This window comes from Podarcis gaigeae (genome assembly GCF_964106915.1).
Source record: "Podarcis gaigeae genome assembly, chromosome: 2".
NCBI lineage: Eukaryota > Metazoa > Chordata > Lepidosauria > Squamata > Lacertidae > Podarcis > Podarcis gaigeae.
In genome coordinates, this window is record NC_139679.1 from 104,753,363 (window position 1) to 104,770,101 (window position 16,739).

General features: G+C 45.6%; 1 protein-coding gene across 5 annotated transcripts in view; it reads left to right on the forward strand.

Annotated features, from left to right (window-relative positions):
• Positions 1 to 16,278, forward strand: part of FHIT (fragile histidine triad diadenosine triphosphatase) — a 1,048,842-nt gene extending 1,032,564 nt beyond the window's left edge. For all 5 annotated transcript variants that reach the window (XM_083725434.1, XM_083725437.1, XM_083725435.1 and 2 more), the window contains 2 exons: positions 4,377 to 4,487; positions 15,970 to 16,278. In XM_083725434.1, coding sequence (XP_083581560.1) covers positions 4,377 to 4,478 — 102 coding nt within the window. In that variant the 3' untranslated portion in view covers positions 4,479 to 4,487; positions 15,970 to 16,278. The remainder of the gene's footprint in view (positions 1 to 4,376; positions 4,488 to 15,969) is intronic.
• The last annotated feature ends 461 nt before the right edge of the window (positions 16,279 to 16,739 follow it).

The window sequence follows — 16,739 nt, forward strand, 5'->3', positions numbered from 1 at the left end:
ATGCTAATGGTATTTTTCAATTCCCTCATCCCAGTTCTACACCTCAGCTAATATCTGGGAATCTGGAAGGATGAAAATGGCCTTTTTCTTTACAGAAAAAGGACTGTGTTTTCAAAATGAAAATCTAAGCCCAATATAATTTCTCTTCCTCTTTTAGGCACACTGCTGTTAACCTTTAAATGCAATCAATCTTTGATGATGCTAAGACTGCTCTGTAGGGATGGTAATTGATTTTCAAACTTGGTCTTGCGGCCTACAGAAAGACTCTGCTATTCTGAGTTTCACTACAAAGCCGCCTACTGTAATTAAGACTGGGGTGTTTCCCATTTCTTCTGTGGGCACCTCATCACAGTTTTGGAGGAACTTGTGCTGTCAAGGTTCATATTAAGCAGATCTGTCTGGAAAGATGGATAAGTGATTTGCAGGAGATGTTCAGTTCATAGGACCACAGGGTTAAAGTGGGGGCTCAGCATGTCTGAGTAAGATTACAGATTGGTCCTAATATTAAGGACCAATCCTTCCGTATAGTGATGGGGTATAGTTTGCCTAATTCACACTTTGTGGAATGGCACACCAATGCTGAAATGCATCCACACTTCTGGGAGTTCTGTGATGCAGTTCTGCAACCAAAAAATCTCTACAAAAACGTGTTTCTTAGGAGAAAGTGTGCATGAATATGCAGGGCCAGGTTCAGCATTCTCTGCTGCATGAGGTTAAAGCTGAAAATAATGTTTGTGCAGTATGAAATCCCATGCAACAGCTGTGCTAGTGGAGGATTGCTATGCAACCAGTTGTTGCAGCAGGAAGGATGGGGGCTGTAGCAATCTGTTGCATAACTAGCCACAAGAACCATGCTCGCTCCCTGTGGCTTTCTCTTGTGTAAACTATTCGGCTAGCACAAGTCATTCTGCAAGTGCAACTTGTACACAGCTAAGGAACTTTAACGTAGTTCTGCACTGAATTCCTCCCACTTACATTTTTGAAAACGATGCATTAAAATTCATTGTGTTAGGAGAAATGGCTTGCAAAAGTGCACTTTTGGAAGGAAATTGCAGAATACACACACACAGAGAGAGAGAGAGAGAGAGCGACCATAAACACGCCCCCATGTATAAAACGATCCCTATTTTGGGGGACTCCAAATTAAGAAAATGGGGGAAGATTGCCCAGAATTGTTGAGCATTTTGGGGGGGATTGACGAAAATCTCTCACTCACCTGACCGACACTACCAATAGCACACGTCACCAAAGCCACCAATCGTCTGACCAATCACCGCCAGAAGCCGCCAATCACGCCCCCAAGTTTCCCAGCGGCAGCCAATTGACAGCAGCCCTTGCCTCACCCACAAATCACCTGTACAATCACCACTGACAATCTCCTGCTCGCTGCTGCAACCAATCGCCTGTCCCCCCTATGCATTATTTGTGTATACCCCCAATTTCTAACATTAAATTATAATCATCATCATATTATACGTGGGAAAATATGGTATATATCTGACATATATATGGCAAAATTGTGAACAAAAATGTGTATATTGAGCACTAGTAATGTGTAGTAGAATGCTGATGATTTTCCATGAGGACTTTAACAAATTGCAAATGGATGTGGAAATGTGGGCAACTGAGCTTAAACTTGGAAAACTGAGAAATCAAAATGGATAGACTTGTCCATTTGTTTCATACTGCATTGTCTCAGATACAACCTTTTTGAGTGGAGTTACTCCACACAGCCAGCTGCAGAGTGGTGTAGAGGATAGGAATGGTGTTCTCTGCTTCCAAGTGTTGGATGTCATCCGCCAACCCACACAGTAGCTATAAATTTGCATCTGGATGGAGTAAAAGTAGCCACTTGGTAGAATATGTGATCCTGCAGCCAGTCATGATGCATATAGATGCTCCCATAATAAATAAGAACAGAATCAGAAGCTCCTCGTTGTGGCATGTCTGGGTTGGAGACTGGGCTGATCAAGACTGAAGTGGTCTTGGGGTGAAGCTAGTGAGCCCCGATAAGCGGACTCACCTCGCCCCAGGTAAGACCTGTGGCAACTCTTAGGTGCTTTCAGGTAAAGATAAAGGGACCCCTGACCATTAGGTCCACTCGTGACCAACTCTGGGGTTGCGGCGCTCATCTCGCTTTACTGGCCGAGGGAGCCAGCGTACAGCTTCTGGGTCATGTGGCCAGCATGACTAAGCCGCTTCTGGCGAACCAGAGCAGCGCATGGAAACGCCGTTTACCTTCCTGCCGGAGTGGTACCGATTTATCTACTTGCACTTTGACATGCTTTCGAACTGCTAGGTTGGCAGGAGCAGGGACTGAGCAACGGGAGCTCACCCCGTCATGGGGATTCGAACTGCCAATCTTCTGATTGGCAAGTCCTAGGCTCTGTGGTTTAACTCACAGCGCATCAGTTAAATGTATATTTTCACCCAGAACTTCAGCTGGTTGTTATTGTTTGAACTCACCCTTCGTGTTTTTCATCTCCTGATTGCATGAGGCAGTTCCAGGTTTTAAATTGTGACTGTGAGCTGCTTTGGTAGCAATACGATCAGAAAAGCAGTATATAAATTGGATGGATAAATAAATAAATAATACAAGGTCTCCTCCAACCGTTCAAGTCTAGAAATCAAAGCTGCATACAGAGTGCTGAGCAATCTGAAAGTACCAAGATTTTTTTTTTATTATTAACCAGCCTACTGTATTTCCTTGTAACACAGCACAAATATATAAACACACTCTTTCCAAGATGGGCCCTTCTTCGAGCAGATGCTTACTGAGGTCTGACTTCTTGAGTTTCCTGATTAATTACCCTCCTCTTTTAGCTTGAGCAGAATAAGCACCGACTGTCATTTTTGATCTCTTATAAACAGTGAGGCTTCTTGAATATTTTTTTTTTTGCAAAAAAAGAAGGGGAGGAAAAGGGATTCATTTCCTCACCCGTTGTCTCCCAGTGTGACATTCTACCCCAGCTGACAATTGGGTCTCGTGTTATTTTATTAATATCAAGAGTGCTACAGAATGCATACTTTTCTTTCAGGCTGCAAGCCCTTGAGGAAAGCACAATGCGGTTAAATAACTGATTCAGATGAAGAGGGTCTCTCTCTCTCTCCCTCTCCCTCTCTCTCTGTGTGGTGTGTATCTCTGCTTCTCGTTCTTTATAGCAAGAACTGCACATTTCAGAAATGTACACTATTACTGCCGCCTCCCAAATCCAGGGCTGGATGTGGCTTTGATAGGCCTGTGTGTTCTGAGATGCTTCAACATACCTGGATATCACAGGGGAAGGAAAGGACTATAAGGCCAGTGCTGGGTTCAAAGATTCCTCTGCAAAGGTGGCCCCCTCCTTACGCTGGTGGGCCACAGGTCAACACTTCAAATTTTCCATAGTGCTGCAGACTGATGCTATGTCAGGTTCTTCAGGGAATTATGGGAAATTCAATAAAGCAGGCAGCTCCCAGACTCAGCTGCCAGTCTGTGGAGGGCAGGGCAGGCCATTTTCAGCAGCATCGATCCCTGGTGGGGATCTTGGGCCAGGGAAAATAAAAAACATTAGGAAAACATGCTTTGCAAAACAGTATATGAGGCAAAACTGCACACAAAGCTGTTTAAATTTGGCGAAATTGACACAAGTGTGCTGATAAATCTTCATGAAGGCTTTTTCAAAAAGCAAACTGATGTGGAAAACTAGAAAAGTTGGGAAGGGTGTGGAACAGGCCTGGTGAGGGGTGTGGCCTGAGGGCCAGGTGGAAAGACTTTGAGGGCCACGTTCAGTTCCTGTGCCTGAAGTTCCCCAGCCAGATTTTTTTTTGGGGGGGGGGGTTAGAAATAATAAATTATTTTTGAAATGTGTATACATTGCTAAGATGCAAGGGAACTGAAGGCAAGCTGGTTGTTGTTGTTTAGTCATTTAGTCGTGTCCGACTCTTCGTGACCCCATGGACCAGAGCACGCCAGACACTTCTGTCTTCCACTGGAGTAAAGAATGAGATCGAATTTATTGAACGATATTCATTCCCTCTTGTGCATGAGCCACATTGCTTGTTTAGCCAAAATGGCATGACCCGTGCCTGTGAGCAAGATATCTGACAGATGTGGTGCCCAATGAGGTGTGAGAGTTGGTCAGTAGCCAAAGAATAATTGCTGGTTGTTGTTGGGGAAGGAGTGTTTGAGAGGAATAGAAAACTGGAGGAAAGAAGGAATAGAACTGTTATGGAACTGAGTGGGCAATCTGCTCATCCTTCTTCATAATATTTGCTGACCCTCGCACCTCTCGCCCAGTTCTGCTACTATCCCCACCTGCAATGTCCTTGAAAAGGAGTCTCCAGGTAGCACCAATTAACCTTTTTCTTCATCTTGCCATCCCTCCCCTCCCCAGCTCCAGCGTCACGATAAAGAGGCAGAGGATTCCCCCAGCAAGTGGAGATCTGACGACGAAATGGCCGTGGAAGCAGCAAGCCTTGAGAAGTATTTTAAGTGAAAACATGAGGTAATTATCCGGCCGAGGGCTGGTGTAAACCTTTTGTTTATACATCACCTTACATATCCCAGAATTATAAGGTTACGGTCCCTAGGATTCTGCAACCGGATCACATGAGATGCTCTAATGAGACAGCAGCTCACATGATTTTCACCTTCTTGCCTTGGCCTTTTCCCCAATCCACCTCATATACAGTAAGGTGTGGAAGATGGAAATAGATGCATTATGCAGCCTGCCTGTTCCCCTTCAACTAGCCTGCTGCCCTCAGGGGTTATGGAGGAGGCCTACTGATCAGCAGTGTTGAGTGCTAGCCTGGCTTGTTCTGTACATGAAACTGTCCTTTGCCTCAGGCAGCAAAATGTCTTGGGTCTGGCCCTGTGTGAGATACTGCACCTCTCCATCCCCAGGCTTCCTGCCTTATGACAGAACATGCCAACCCCTGAGCTGTGATAACATCACACCCTGTGACTTCGAGTTTTTGTCATAGGGCTGTTGCTCTGGCATCACCGCCACCGCGCCAGCTTTCATTTAATGGGTTCCCCATCTCTGAAATCTTCATTCTGATTCCCACTTTCAGAACAGACCCGCTGCAAAGCTCAGCGCTCTGCTCCGGAAAAGAATGACATTTTAAAAGGCAAGGCCGTTTGTCAGCAAGGCCTCTGAAAAGTGCATCACTTTCATGTCCTTCCTTTGGACCCAAAGGGCAGACTATCCTATAGAAACGGATTGGCCCCCTGAGACCAGTCTGTGATGCAGCGAGATGGACAGAGACATGATGACAGCCGGGCTGTTCTTTCATTTCTCTGGCACTTTTCAAGACATTTCATATTTCTTCTTCAAGGAAGCCCCAAAAGAGGGGGTGATAAATGTATCACCAGGGTAGTTTCGTTTTTGACAGTCCAATTTAGGAGGATCCTCTGGCTAAATTTCACGAGCCATTTGCCTGTTTTGCTGCAGAGTCCAGAACATCGGCAGCATGTCCTGAGCCGTTTGGTATTCTTCAGTTTGTTGAACCCTCTTCATTAGATGACTCTTTGCGCACTGTTGCTCCCTCTCTCATAATGTATGCACTCTCCAGTGGAATATGCCAGGGTTGTCCAAAGGTTATTGTCCCTTGAGGGCAGACTGGTGGGCCCCTCAAACTCCTGCTGCAACATGCATGCTTCCAGAATGATCTCAGTGCTCTGGTTACGGCAGTTCCCATCCCTCGTGGCTAATTAAATATAGCCACTGGGGTGCCCTTTATCAAGAGAGATGAGAGTCAAGGGGAGTGCAACGTTACACCTTCTCCTCCGTCTCTCGGCAGTTTTAAAAGTCAACAGCCATGGTGTCCTTCTGGATCAGCTCTGTGGGATGGGTACTGAAGACAGTCATTTCTTTCCTGCCTCCAGGGTTGGGGCCAAAGAGTAGCACAGGAGGAGTGTTCTTTGGCCCCCTAGCAATTTTGCTATTGGCTTCCTCAGGTCACATTGTTATTATTTCTCAGGTTTCAGTGAATTCCGATCCCCCCTCCCCTCTTGCAGCAGACAGCCAAGAAAGTAGACAAGAAAGCTCTTACTGAGTCTTCATTCAATACAGTGGTACCTCAGGTTACATAGGTTTCAGGTTGCAGAAACTTCAGGTTACAGACTCCGCTAACCCAGAAATAGTACCTCGGGTTAAGAACTTTGCTTCAGGATGAGAACAGAAATTGTGCTCCAGCGGCGCAGTGCTTCAGGTTAAGAACAGTTTGGACCTCCGGAATGAATTAAGTACTTAACCTGAGGTACCACTGTAATCACAGTGAGAGGTCTCTGTATGCTGCTACTAGGTTAATGGCATTGCTCCAAGTGAGCTCCTCCCACTCCCATCCTAGCAAAAGCACTTCCCCTTACAGCGTCCGCCAGAGGCTAATTGTCTTTGATTCCTTTGCTCTTCTACTTTCAATGCACGCCGGGTTCTGGGAGAAGGGTGGGTGAGTCAGAAATGCTCTCCAGTGATAACGTGTCAGCTGGCTGCTCTGTCTCTGTCTCCCCCTTCTCCTCTCCCAACTCTTCTGTTCACCTGTCTCTGAGCTGTGACCTTCCTCAAACCACTGCTGTAATTCAATACTTCCTCTTCCCTGGAAAGTTCAGGAAGGGGAGTTGGTCTCTACTATTCCTCTTCAGTCTCATCCCCCTCAGTCCAGTCCCTGACATCATCATCATCATCATCATCTATACCCCACCTTTTTCCTCCAATGAACTCAAGGTAGTGTACATGATTCTCCTCCTCATTTAATCCCCACCACAGCACTGTGAGGTAGGTTGGGCTGAGAGACAGTGAGCATCATGGCCAAGCGGAGATTTGAACCCTGGTCTCCCAGGTCCTACTCCAGCATGTTAACCACTACACCATGCTTGCTCAGTATTACCCTCAATACCATTTCACAGTTACATGAAGTCACTGGGAGCAGTCATTAAGGGATTTGGAACGTGGTGGCATCAGCATGCTGATGACACACAACGTTGTTTCTCCGTAACATCGGAAATCAGTTGTTACTGTATAGTCAGCTGCTTAAAAATAAATAAATAGGAAGCTCAAAGTGACTTTCCAAAATGAATAGTTATGGCTGTGCAGAGACTGGGGGACAGTGGTGGGTTGGATGAGAATCTTGGTTGTGAGAGAGAGAAAAGTTCAGGAAATAGGTTGTTTTCCTGTTCTGGAAGAAGTTCTGAAGAAGCAGGTTCATAGCTTTGGGTGTTTCTAAAATAGGCATAGGCAAACTCAGCCCTCCAGATATTTTTGGCCTACAACTCCCATGATCCCTAGCCAACAGGACCAGTGGTCAGGGATGATGGGAGTTGTAGTCCCAAAACATCTGGAGGGCCGAATTTGCCTATGCCTATTCTAGATCCATCTCTGCCTTGGGAAGCCCAAATGACCCTGACAGAACTATGATTTTCAGAGTTTGCTGGGAAGAGGGATTAATCATTAAAACCACTTTGTAGAATTGTAGTTCTGTGAGGGGGTAGAGGTGTCTCCTAGCAACTCTCAGCCCCCTTAACAAACTACAGATCCCAGAATTCTTTGGAGGAAGCCGTGCTATCATCATGCTTTAAATGTATGGCGTGAATGTGGCCTAAGCCAGGCAAGGGAACATCCTATGTTGAGAGAATAATGCACATGATTCTAAACTGTGCAGCATGAAGCCTGCTTAGAAAAGGGTCATAGCTGACTTTGCAACTAAATGTTTCAGCCAGGTTTCCTTCCTCCTTTGTTGCCAGGGGTCCTCACCCTGTGATTTCCCCCATCTCTGCCCTCTTTCATTGGTTGTTGCTAAAGCTTCTGGAGGGCAGCTGCTTTGGACGGCGAAGGTATTGGAGAGAACAAAACACTGGGCATAGCCATACTTAAATTTTGCCCCACTTTTTCCAGGCACAACTTTGCCCTTTAAAGCTCCATGTCTGAGTGCTTCCTTTTACAGAAAGGTAAACCACAGAGCCTAGGACTTGCTGATCAGAATGTCAGCAGTTCGAATCCCCTCGACGGAATGAGCTCCCGTTGCTCGGTCCCTGCTCCTGCCAACCTAGCAGTTCGAAAGCACGTCAAACTGCAAGTAGATAAATAGGCGTTTCCGTGTGCTGCTCTGGTTCGCCAGAAGCGGCTTAGTCCTGCTGGCCACATGACCTGGAAGCTGTACGCCGGCTCCCTTGGCCAATAAAGCGAGATGAGCGCCGCAACCCCAGGGTCGGCCATGACTGGACCTAATGGTCAGGGGTGCCTTTAGCTTTACCTTTAAGTGTGAATAAGCCCAAGGGCCTGCGGTTTCTGGTGTCTTTCCCTATGTCTGCCTGGCCTAAGATACTGCCTTCGACCCGCCAAACTAAAACTGGTTTCAATCCATCTTTTGCAATGAACACCACTAGCGATACTTTGGCCACCGGCACCTCATGAGAAGAGAAGACTCCCTGGAAAAGACCCTGATGTTGGGAAAGATGGAGGGCACAAGGAGAAGGGGACGACAGAGGACGAGATGGTTGGATAGTGTTCTCAAAGCTACCAGCATGAGTTTGACAAAACTGCGGGAGGCAGTGGAAGACAGAAGTGCCTGGCGTGCTCTGGTCCATGGGGTCACGAAGAGTTGGACACGACTAAATGACTAAACAACAAAGCGATGGGCTATAGTATATCACTATAAAATTCAGAATCAGCGTTGGCACAAATTGCACATGCAGGGCTTTACAGAGAGGGGGGGAAATGCGAGAATTAAGTGCTTCTTTATTATATTCAAATGACTCCTCCCATCCCCCGTTGCTCATATTAATAGGAAAGAAAGCAATCTGCAGTTCCTCAAGACCTTCTTGACCTGGAAGGCTTTGTAAGTGCTGGCGCTTGAATGTGTTAATGGGAGGAAAGAGAAATTGCAATTGAGAGAAGGTTTGGGATATATATATATATAATTACAGTGTGATTTCTCATTTTGTGATCCCATTGTTCACAGCGAAAGCTTGTTAAATAAGTGGCACAATTGGCCGGCTAATCTGGCCCTGTTGAGTTGACCCTGTAAGGCCAATAACTGTATGGGAAGATAACTTGCTCTGAGTCAGCGTCAGAACTGCATGACAGGAATGTTGCAAGTTATCGATGAAAGATGGGTACCTAGCAGATTAAGTTGGAGAGAGGGGAGTGCTATTGCTTTGGGAGCAACAAATAAGTCTTTTTCCTGCTTTCTGACATTACTCAGCTGGTTGGCTACTGTGAGAACAGGATGCTGGAATAGATGGGCCATAATAATAATAATAATAATAATAATTTCTTATTTATACCCCACCCATCTGGTTGGGCTACCCCAGCCACTCTGAGCGGCTTCCAACAAAATTGGCATGATCCAGCAGGCAATGCCTGACACTCAACTTTTTCTTTTAAAGAAAAATGTTGCATCAAGCTTGGAAGCTTTGCTATTGTACAGTACTTCACACATGTGTATGCACACACAGGGCTAGGTGAGCTTGTCTATGCTTGCAGGAGACAAACGATTAAACAATAGTTAAGACATTAAAAGGGTATACCAAGGGAGTTTAAGTCTGGGACCCTAGTGATGTCACAGATACTATCCAATAGGTAGCTGCGACACTGACAGTGTATGCAACATTCAAACATGCTTGTGGAGGAGGAGGAGGACTGAGTTTTCACTTCCTCAGTGCTTGGTAATGGATCTTCAAATTTCCTCACAGCAGAAATGTTACATTGAGAAAAGAGAACTCTGTTTCAGCTGCCCATCTTTTGCTCACACTGCTACCCAGATCCCATTAGCTGCTGCTTTAGCAACTAGGGTTTAGGGGATCAGGCTGTAAGATACGTAGGACTTAAGGCATTTAAAACTTAGTTGCAAGCCAGCTGCTGCCACCTAGTTCCCATCCGGCCAAAATGTGCAGCTATTATATTTATGATGCATTAAGCCATAAGGCGGCATGTAATTGCCAGCGCTGGCACTTCTGTTGTGCAAACTGATGTGTAAGGTAAGCTCGCATGAGAGGGTCATTTAGAAGGCAGCAGTTAACAGGCTACGTTTACAGCTGCAGACCGCTTTTCAGATGTGTGCAGATTCCTAGCATTGTGGGAATCGGGCGTCTCATTAGCAAGATAAACGTTTTGATGTTCTCATGTTCCTGCAGTTTTTTTAATAAAAAAACCACACACACAGAAGTTTCACTCTGATCTGTCAGGGCACTTTATAGAGCCAAAAGATTCGTTCCACTCAAGCTGTTGGCTATCTGCAGTATGGTAGCGCTGCAGAGAGCTTGCTGGGGAGACCATGCATTAAAAAGGGACTCAAAAATAACTTAAACAAGGTTTTAATTACAAAAACAAAAACTCCTTATACACTAAATACATCAACAACAAACCAGACCCAACCACCAACCCAACCCCCAGGGTAATGGGAGAGTTAGGTGCTGCTCCCCATACACTACACCCAAATGCTGACACACCTTAATCAAATACAACTCAGCAGCACCTGCTATGTTTCACAGCTGTAAAGCTGGGTCTCGTTATCTTGCTCTGGCCCTTGCTCAGGCCCCTTAAAGACATACACATCGAGTGGAACAATGATGAACCTTTACATTTAAAGTAACCATTCAACACAAGCAGCAGACACCCACTGACACAATGGAACTTCCTGTTCCCTGCAGCCATCCAATCTGCTCCAGAAGGTTGGGGGAATCATCCAAAGTATATTTGCAGGGGCAGGCATGTGGGGAGATGAGATGAACATGCACTGAACTCCAATTGTGCCACATTAGACTCAAGCCTTTGAACGGATTGGTTGAATGATTTGGTTCAATGTAGCCCATGTGAATAGTGTCAGGAGTTCAGCCTACACTCGAGTAGGACCCTGGCAGAGACACATGCCCAGCTGGCATGTTCCCTCCCTCCTGGTCGATCGTTTGGGAGGTTCATAAGCTTTCTTCAGCCCGAACATCACAGCAACCAATGCCAACTGACACCGGCACACTTAGGGATCTGCAGAGATTGCACATCTTGCGTGACAGACCTCAGCAACTTAGCATTTTGGCTGATATACAGTGGTACCTCGGGTTACAGACGCTTCAGGTTACAGACACTTCAGGTTACAGACTCCTCTAACCCAGAAATAGTACCTTGGGTTAAGAACTTTGCTTCAGGATGAGAACAGAAATCGTGCTCCAGCAGTGTGGCAGCAGCAGGAGGCCCCATTAGCTAAAGTGGTGCTTCAGGTTAAGAACAGTTTCAGGTTAAGAATGGACCTCCAGAACGAATTAAGTACTTAACCCGAGGTACCACTGTACTTTATTTACATATAAACACACACGGAGCACTGCAACATGGCTCCCACTTTCTCTAGCATCAGACAGCAAAGTGAAAAAGAACAAAGGACAATAGTCCCACTATACGGAACACAGTAACACAAACATCCTGTCTCCGTCACTTCCCACTCTGTGGAGTCAAAACATATACTGTCATGTGAAAGACAACAATCCCATGACTGCAGTCATAGATCAGGAATTCTAACAAATAGGTGGTGTTCCCCTAACTTCTTAAATTCAGCTTCCAGAGCTTTTCCAGGTGTGTCTACCTTGGGAAAGATGCTTGACTGTTACCTTTCACACATGCACGTGCTCCTGGGGTGGTTGGCACCATATGTCCCTGATTTGAAGGATAATGCCTTGGAGGACCTTGGGAGCACCGCCATCCCGTGCCAGAGCCGCAAAGGGCCTCTCTCTTGCTAGATGCAATCGATCTGCGAGATCCGGCTGTGACTGCACTCAGGCACTGTTTGCATATAATCCTTGCACAAATACGCATTTTGGTAATCAGCTGTGGATTTTGACACACTCCAAGCCTTAAGTGCTATTCATTATATCACCCACTCAGCCAGCCGTAAGAACCATTAATTATGAAGCAGCAACAGCGGCAGCTGACTCCTGCGTGGATCTCCTCCGTTGCGAGAGATGAGAAAGCAAATCTGCTCGCTCCAGAAGAAATATGTTTTCTGAAGGTCACCTTAATAAACAAAACAGAACAAGAACCACATCTGTCAGTAGCACAGAACAGAGACAAAGCGTTTTCTTCCCGTAAGCAGTTTTAATGATGGACTTTTTAAATAAAATAAAAAAACAGTATGGAAAGCGGTGAGTGGAAAGTAGCTCTGCATCACATTTCAGGAATGGGTTTCTTCTCTCAAATGAGTTTTCTCACAGTAGTAAGAAACAAGTAAATAAGGAGTAATATTTTCCCGCCCCCTCCTTTTCAAGTGAATTCCAGGGAAATATAATATTGGCAGAAGGTTTGTAGACAAACATAACCTGGCGGTGATGAGTGCTATTTGAAATCTAAGAAACTCTACAAGGAACATGCTGAAAGTGAGGTGGTGGGTGGAAAGGAAGGTTGGGATGAGTGGGTGGGAAAATCCATATCTCAAGCAGAAAATATAAGCATGTGAGAGAGAAATGCAGTTACTTTACCCAGATAATAATAATAATAAGAAATTCTGTTATGTGAATGGGAACTCTGTTCCCCATAGGACTGGGAAACATTAATATCTGTCACGCTTAGTGCTCTGCCATGGTGTCTCTGAGTAAAATCCCACCTTCCCGCTTTCCCCTCCCAAATCCAGCTCAACGAACATGCAATAACATTAGCTACACAGGAGCACACAATTGTTCAGTGGAGAGCTTCCAAACATGACAATCAGAGTGTACCTTTTGTCTTATATCTCTGGCATTGCATCTATCTATCTATAGGTTTGATCTTCTTAGAGTCCCATGGACTGCAACAAGATCAAACTTATCCATTCTGAAGGGAATCAGCCCTGAGTGCTCACTGGAAGGACAGATCCTGAAGCTGAGGCTCCAATACATTGGACACCTCATGAGAAGAGAAGACTCCCTGGAAAAGACCCTGATGCTGGGAAAGATTAAAGGCACAAGGAGAAGGGGACGACAGAGGACGAGATGGTTGGACAGTGTTCTCGAAGCTACCAACATGACTTTGACCAAACTGTGGGAGGCAGTGGAAGACAGAAGTGCCTGGCGTCCTCTGGTCCATGGGGTCACAAAGAGTCGGACACGACTAAACGACTAAACAACAACAAATAGATATACCAATTGGACCAAATGTAAGCTGCACCCGCAAATAAGCCACACCTTTAAAATTCGGGGGGGGGGGACAATACCCGAATATAAGCCGCTCCCTTAAAATTGGGCTACAGGCTGAAAATCACTACGGTCGGTAGAATTGTAACTCCCAGCCAATTTAAGCCTTTGATCTTGTAAGCCCGCCAAAGTTAGCGTACAATCGCTAAAATCGCAAATCGCTATTCAGTTGCTATAATTCCGCAGGCACTCAAGCTCGCAGATCGGCAAGAAAACATTTTTTTGTTCCATTTTACCATGTGTCTGTTTCAGCAGCGATATCGTAAAAGCCAGTTTTTGTAAGGTTGTGAATTTGAGCCGCACCTTAACTTTTCACGGTTGGAATTTTTGGGGGGGAAGTGCAGCTTATATTCAGGCCAGTATGGTATAAGGTAAAGAACGCATACTCCAGGAAGCCCAACACATCAAATCCGATCCTTCCACAACCACATTGCAGACAGACACATTAGAATAAAAGGTAAAAAAAGAAAAAGGACCCCTGGACGGTTAAGTCCAGTCAAAGGTGACTATGGGGTGTGGCGCTCATCTCGCTTTTCAGGCCAAGGGAGCCAGTGTTTGTCCACAGACAGCTTTCCAGGTCATGTGGCCAACATGACTAAACCACTTCTGACACAATGGGACACCATGATGAGTGCCAGAGGGCACGGAAATGCCATTTACCTTCCCACCGCAGTGGTACCTATTTATCTACTCACGCTTGTGTGCTTTAGAACTGCTACGTTGGCAGGAGCTGAGACAGAGCAACGGGAGCTTACCCCGTCATGCAGATTCGAACCGCCAACCTTCCGATCGGCAAGCCCAAAAGACTCAGTGGTTTAGACCACAACACCACCCGCTCCCTATTATATAAATATATATAGATAAAAATCAAGGAGGGTGAAAAGCAAGGCTGGGGTGGGGTGTGGCTGGAGAGTGTGTTGGAGTCCTGAAGGCCACTTTGAGAGACTTGGAGGGCCGCATTTAGCCTACAGGCCTGATATTCCACACCCCTTTAGCATGCATGCAGGTCCTCACAATGCTTTCTGTGGGAACCATTTGTTAGGCAAACGTTGGCTTCACGAGTCTATGATTTCCACTGTTTCCTATGGAAATATTTCTGGTGCAGGATTGGCCAGATCTCTCTCCATGGAAAGAAGAAACCAATCAGCAAAAGAGAGACAAAGGGGGGCGGGGACAGATTTGACTGCTCTATCCTGCTCTCTGTTTCATCCAATCTCGCCACTCTCTCTCTGGTTTCTTCCTGAAAATGGCTGCTGCTCATCAGCAAAACATAAACAAACATGGAAGTAAGGAAGCCAACTGTTGGGATATCTGAATCTGCAAAGCTTCTAGCAAGGTCTGGGCATAATTCTTTACATGCAGATAAGTGAATTTTCAGATAGCGAATGGGCAGGCAGTGGGACCCGCTTGTATATTCGAAAGAGCTGATGGGGTTGCAGTAACCAAGTTACCCGTTTTCTGCAAGGATGAAACCGCAAGTGGTAATATCATAACTATTGCATGATGGAAAGCCAAGCTGCCTAACAATCCCCAAAAGAAACCCATGTGTTGTGATGAGAACCAATCACAGATATATAGACACAACATGTCAGCCAATAACTGTTAAAGCATATATTATAGAATAATGGAGGGACGCGGGTGGCGCTGTGGCTAAAACCTCAGTGCCTAGGACTTGCTGATCGTATGGTCAGAGGTTCGAATCCCCGTGTGATCTCCCGTCGTTCGGTCCCAGCTCCTGCCAACCTAGCAGTTCGAAAGCACCCCTAAGTGCAAGTTGATAAATAGGGACCGCTTTATAGCGGGAAGGTAAACGGCGTTTCCGTGTGCGGCGCTGGTGCTGGTTCGCCAGATGCAGCTTCGTTACGCTGGCCACATGACCCGGAAGTGTCTTCGGACAGCGCCGGCTCCCAGCCTCTTGAGCGAGATGAGCGCGCAACCCTAGAGTCGGTCACGACTGGCCCTGATGGGCAGGGGTACCTTTACCTTTATAGAATAATGGTATCATTCAAAAGGTAGAAATAAATCTATTAGAGTTCATATATACAATGTAACAGACTAGTGGCGCAGAACTTCAAGCCATGTGTTCAAGATAGGTGTCAAAGGTCAGTCTCACAATGGTTATTCAAAGGTTTCAACAGAAGATGTCTAAAAAGTAAAGTTTTTCAAAAATTTCAATGGAATCAAAAGTTTCAACAATCCTAGGCAGATTCCCAGTGGCTGCTGCTACTGCCAGCGCTGGCCACTCTGTTGTGTTGTTATCCTGGGAAAGAAAGGGAACCTGTGGCTCTCTGAATGTTGTTGAAAATCCATCAGTCCCAGCCAGCATAGGCAATGCCCAGTCCAACAGTATCTGGAGGGTCACAGGTTCCTTGAAGACTGCCTGAGCATCAAGAACCAACACCAACACAGTTCAGGCATAATCTATGTGTAGCAGAAACTGCTAGTCTGGCTTCCTGACATGCATGATGTTATCCCTCACACCTGGCCACCCACCCTTCAAAGGGGCACTTGTGCAGAATGGGACCCTTGAGTGCATGGGACACCTACACACATTCAGCTACTCACATGTAGGTTGGGATGCCAGTGGACTACAACTTTGGGGGTGGACTAGAGGCATGTCTGCACTCCATATTAACCTGCTATTCATAGATGTCTGAATCCAGCTCTCATTTCTACACCCTGCCGATTTCTTTTTCTCCTTCACAATCACGATTCTCTCTTGGATAAATGCTAATGAGAGCTAGCTGATTGCTTAATCTCATAGCTTTTGCCTTGCTCACGTAAGACACAAAACGTTGCTGCATTTGACAAAACATCTTCTTTTTATGTCTAATCAGGCAACAAAGCACCTTTGGCGAAGTCTGGCTGGGGCAGAAGACAATGGAGGAAACCAGAGGCCCTCCCTGCAAACCACCAATCTTTCCTGGACCTAAAGCTCAAGAGATGTCAATATATTCTGCAGAGATGCTGGCTTCTTCCACAGGATGCTTTATTGACCTCACCTAAGAGTTGTTTCGGCAAAGATGCTTGATAGTTTGCATATCGCACAGAATGCATTGAAGTTGTTGCTTTAATTTCCTATGAAAATAAAAAATAAAAATAATCTGTTCCTTGGCCAAAAACAAATAAAGCATTAATAAAATAAATAGTTCCTCTGGTTTTGTTTTTTTTTAAGATACCTTTTTATTAGGTATTGTGAAGTTGTGGCCCTCCAGATACTCTTAAGTCTCCAGCTCTGATCACCTATAAGTGTTGGACATACTGGCTTGGATTGACAGGAGTTGAAATCCAACAGTACCTGGAAGTCCAAAAGCAAGCCATGCCTGCCCTAACAGGTGGCTCTGCTGAGTTCTGATCCACCAGCAAAGGGAGCCCTTCCATTTGTGGAAGGGGCCCTCTGGACATTTGGAGATAATGCAGATTTAGACTTATTTATTTCTCTACAAAATGAAAAATAAGATTTGATATCAAAGATGAGACAGAGATCGCACAACAATGGGTGTATTCGAACAGCTTTTTCCAACTGTAAATTTCCTCACCCTTCCCCCTACTTCCCCCCCCCATCCCATTGAAGTAAACAAATAAAAAAAGAACATTCTGAGGGGGT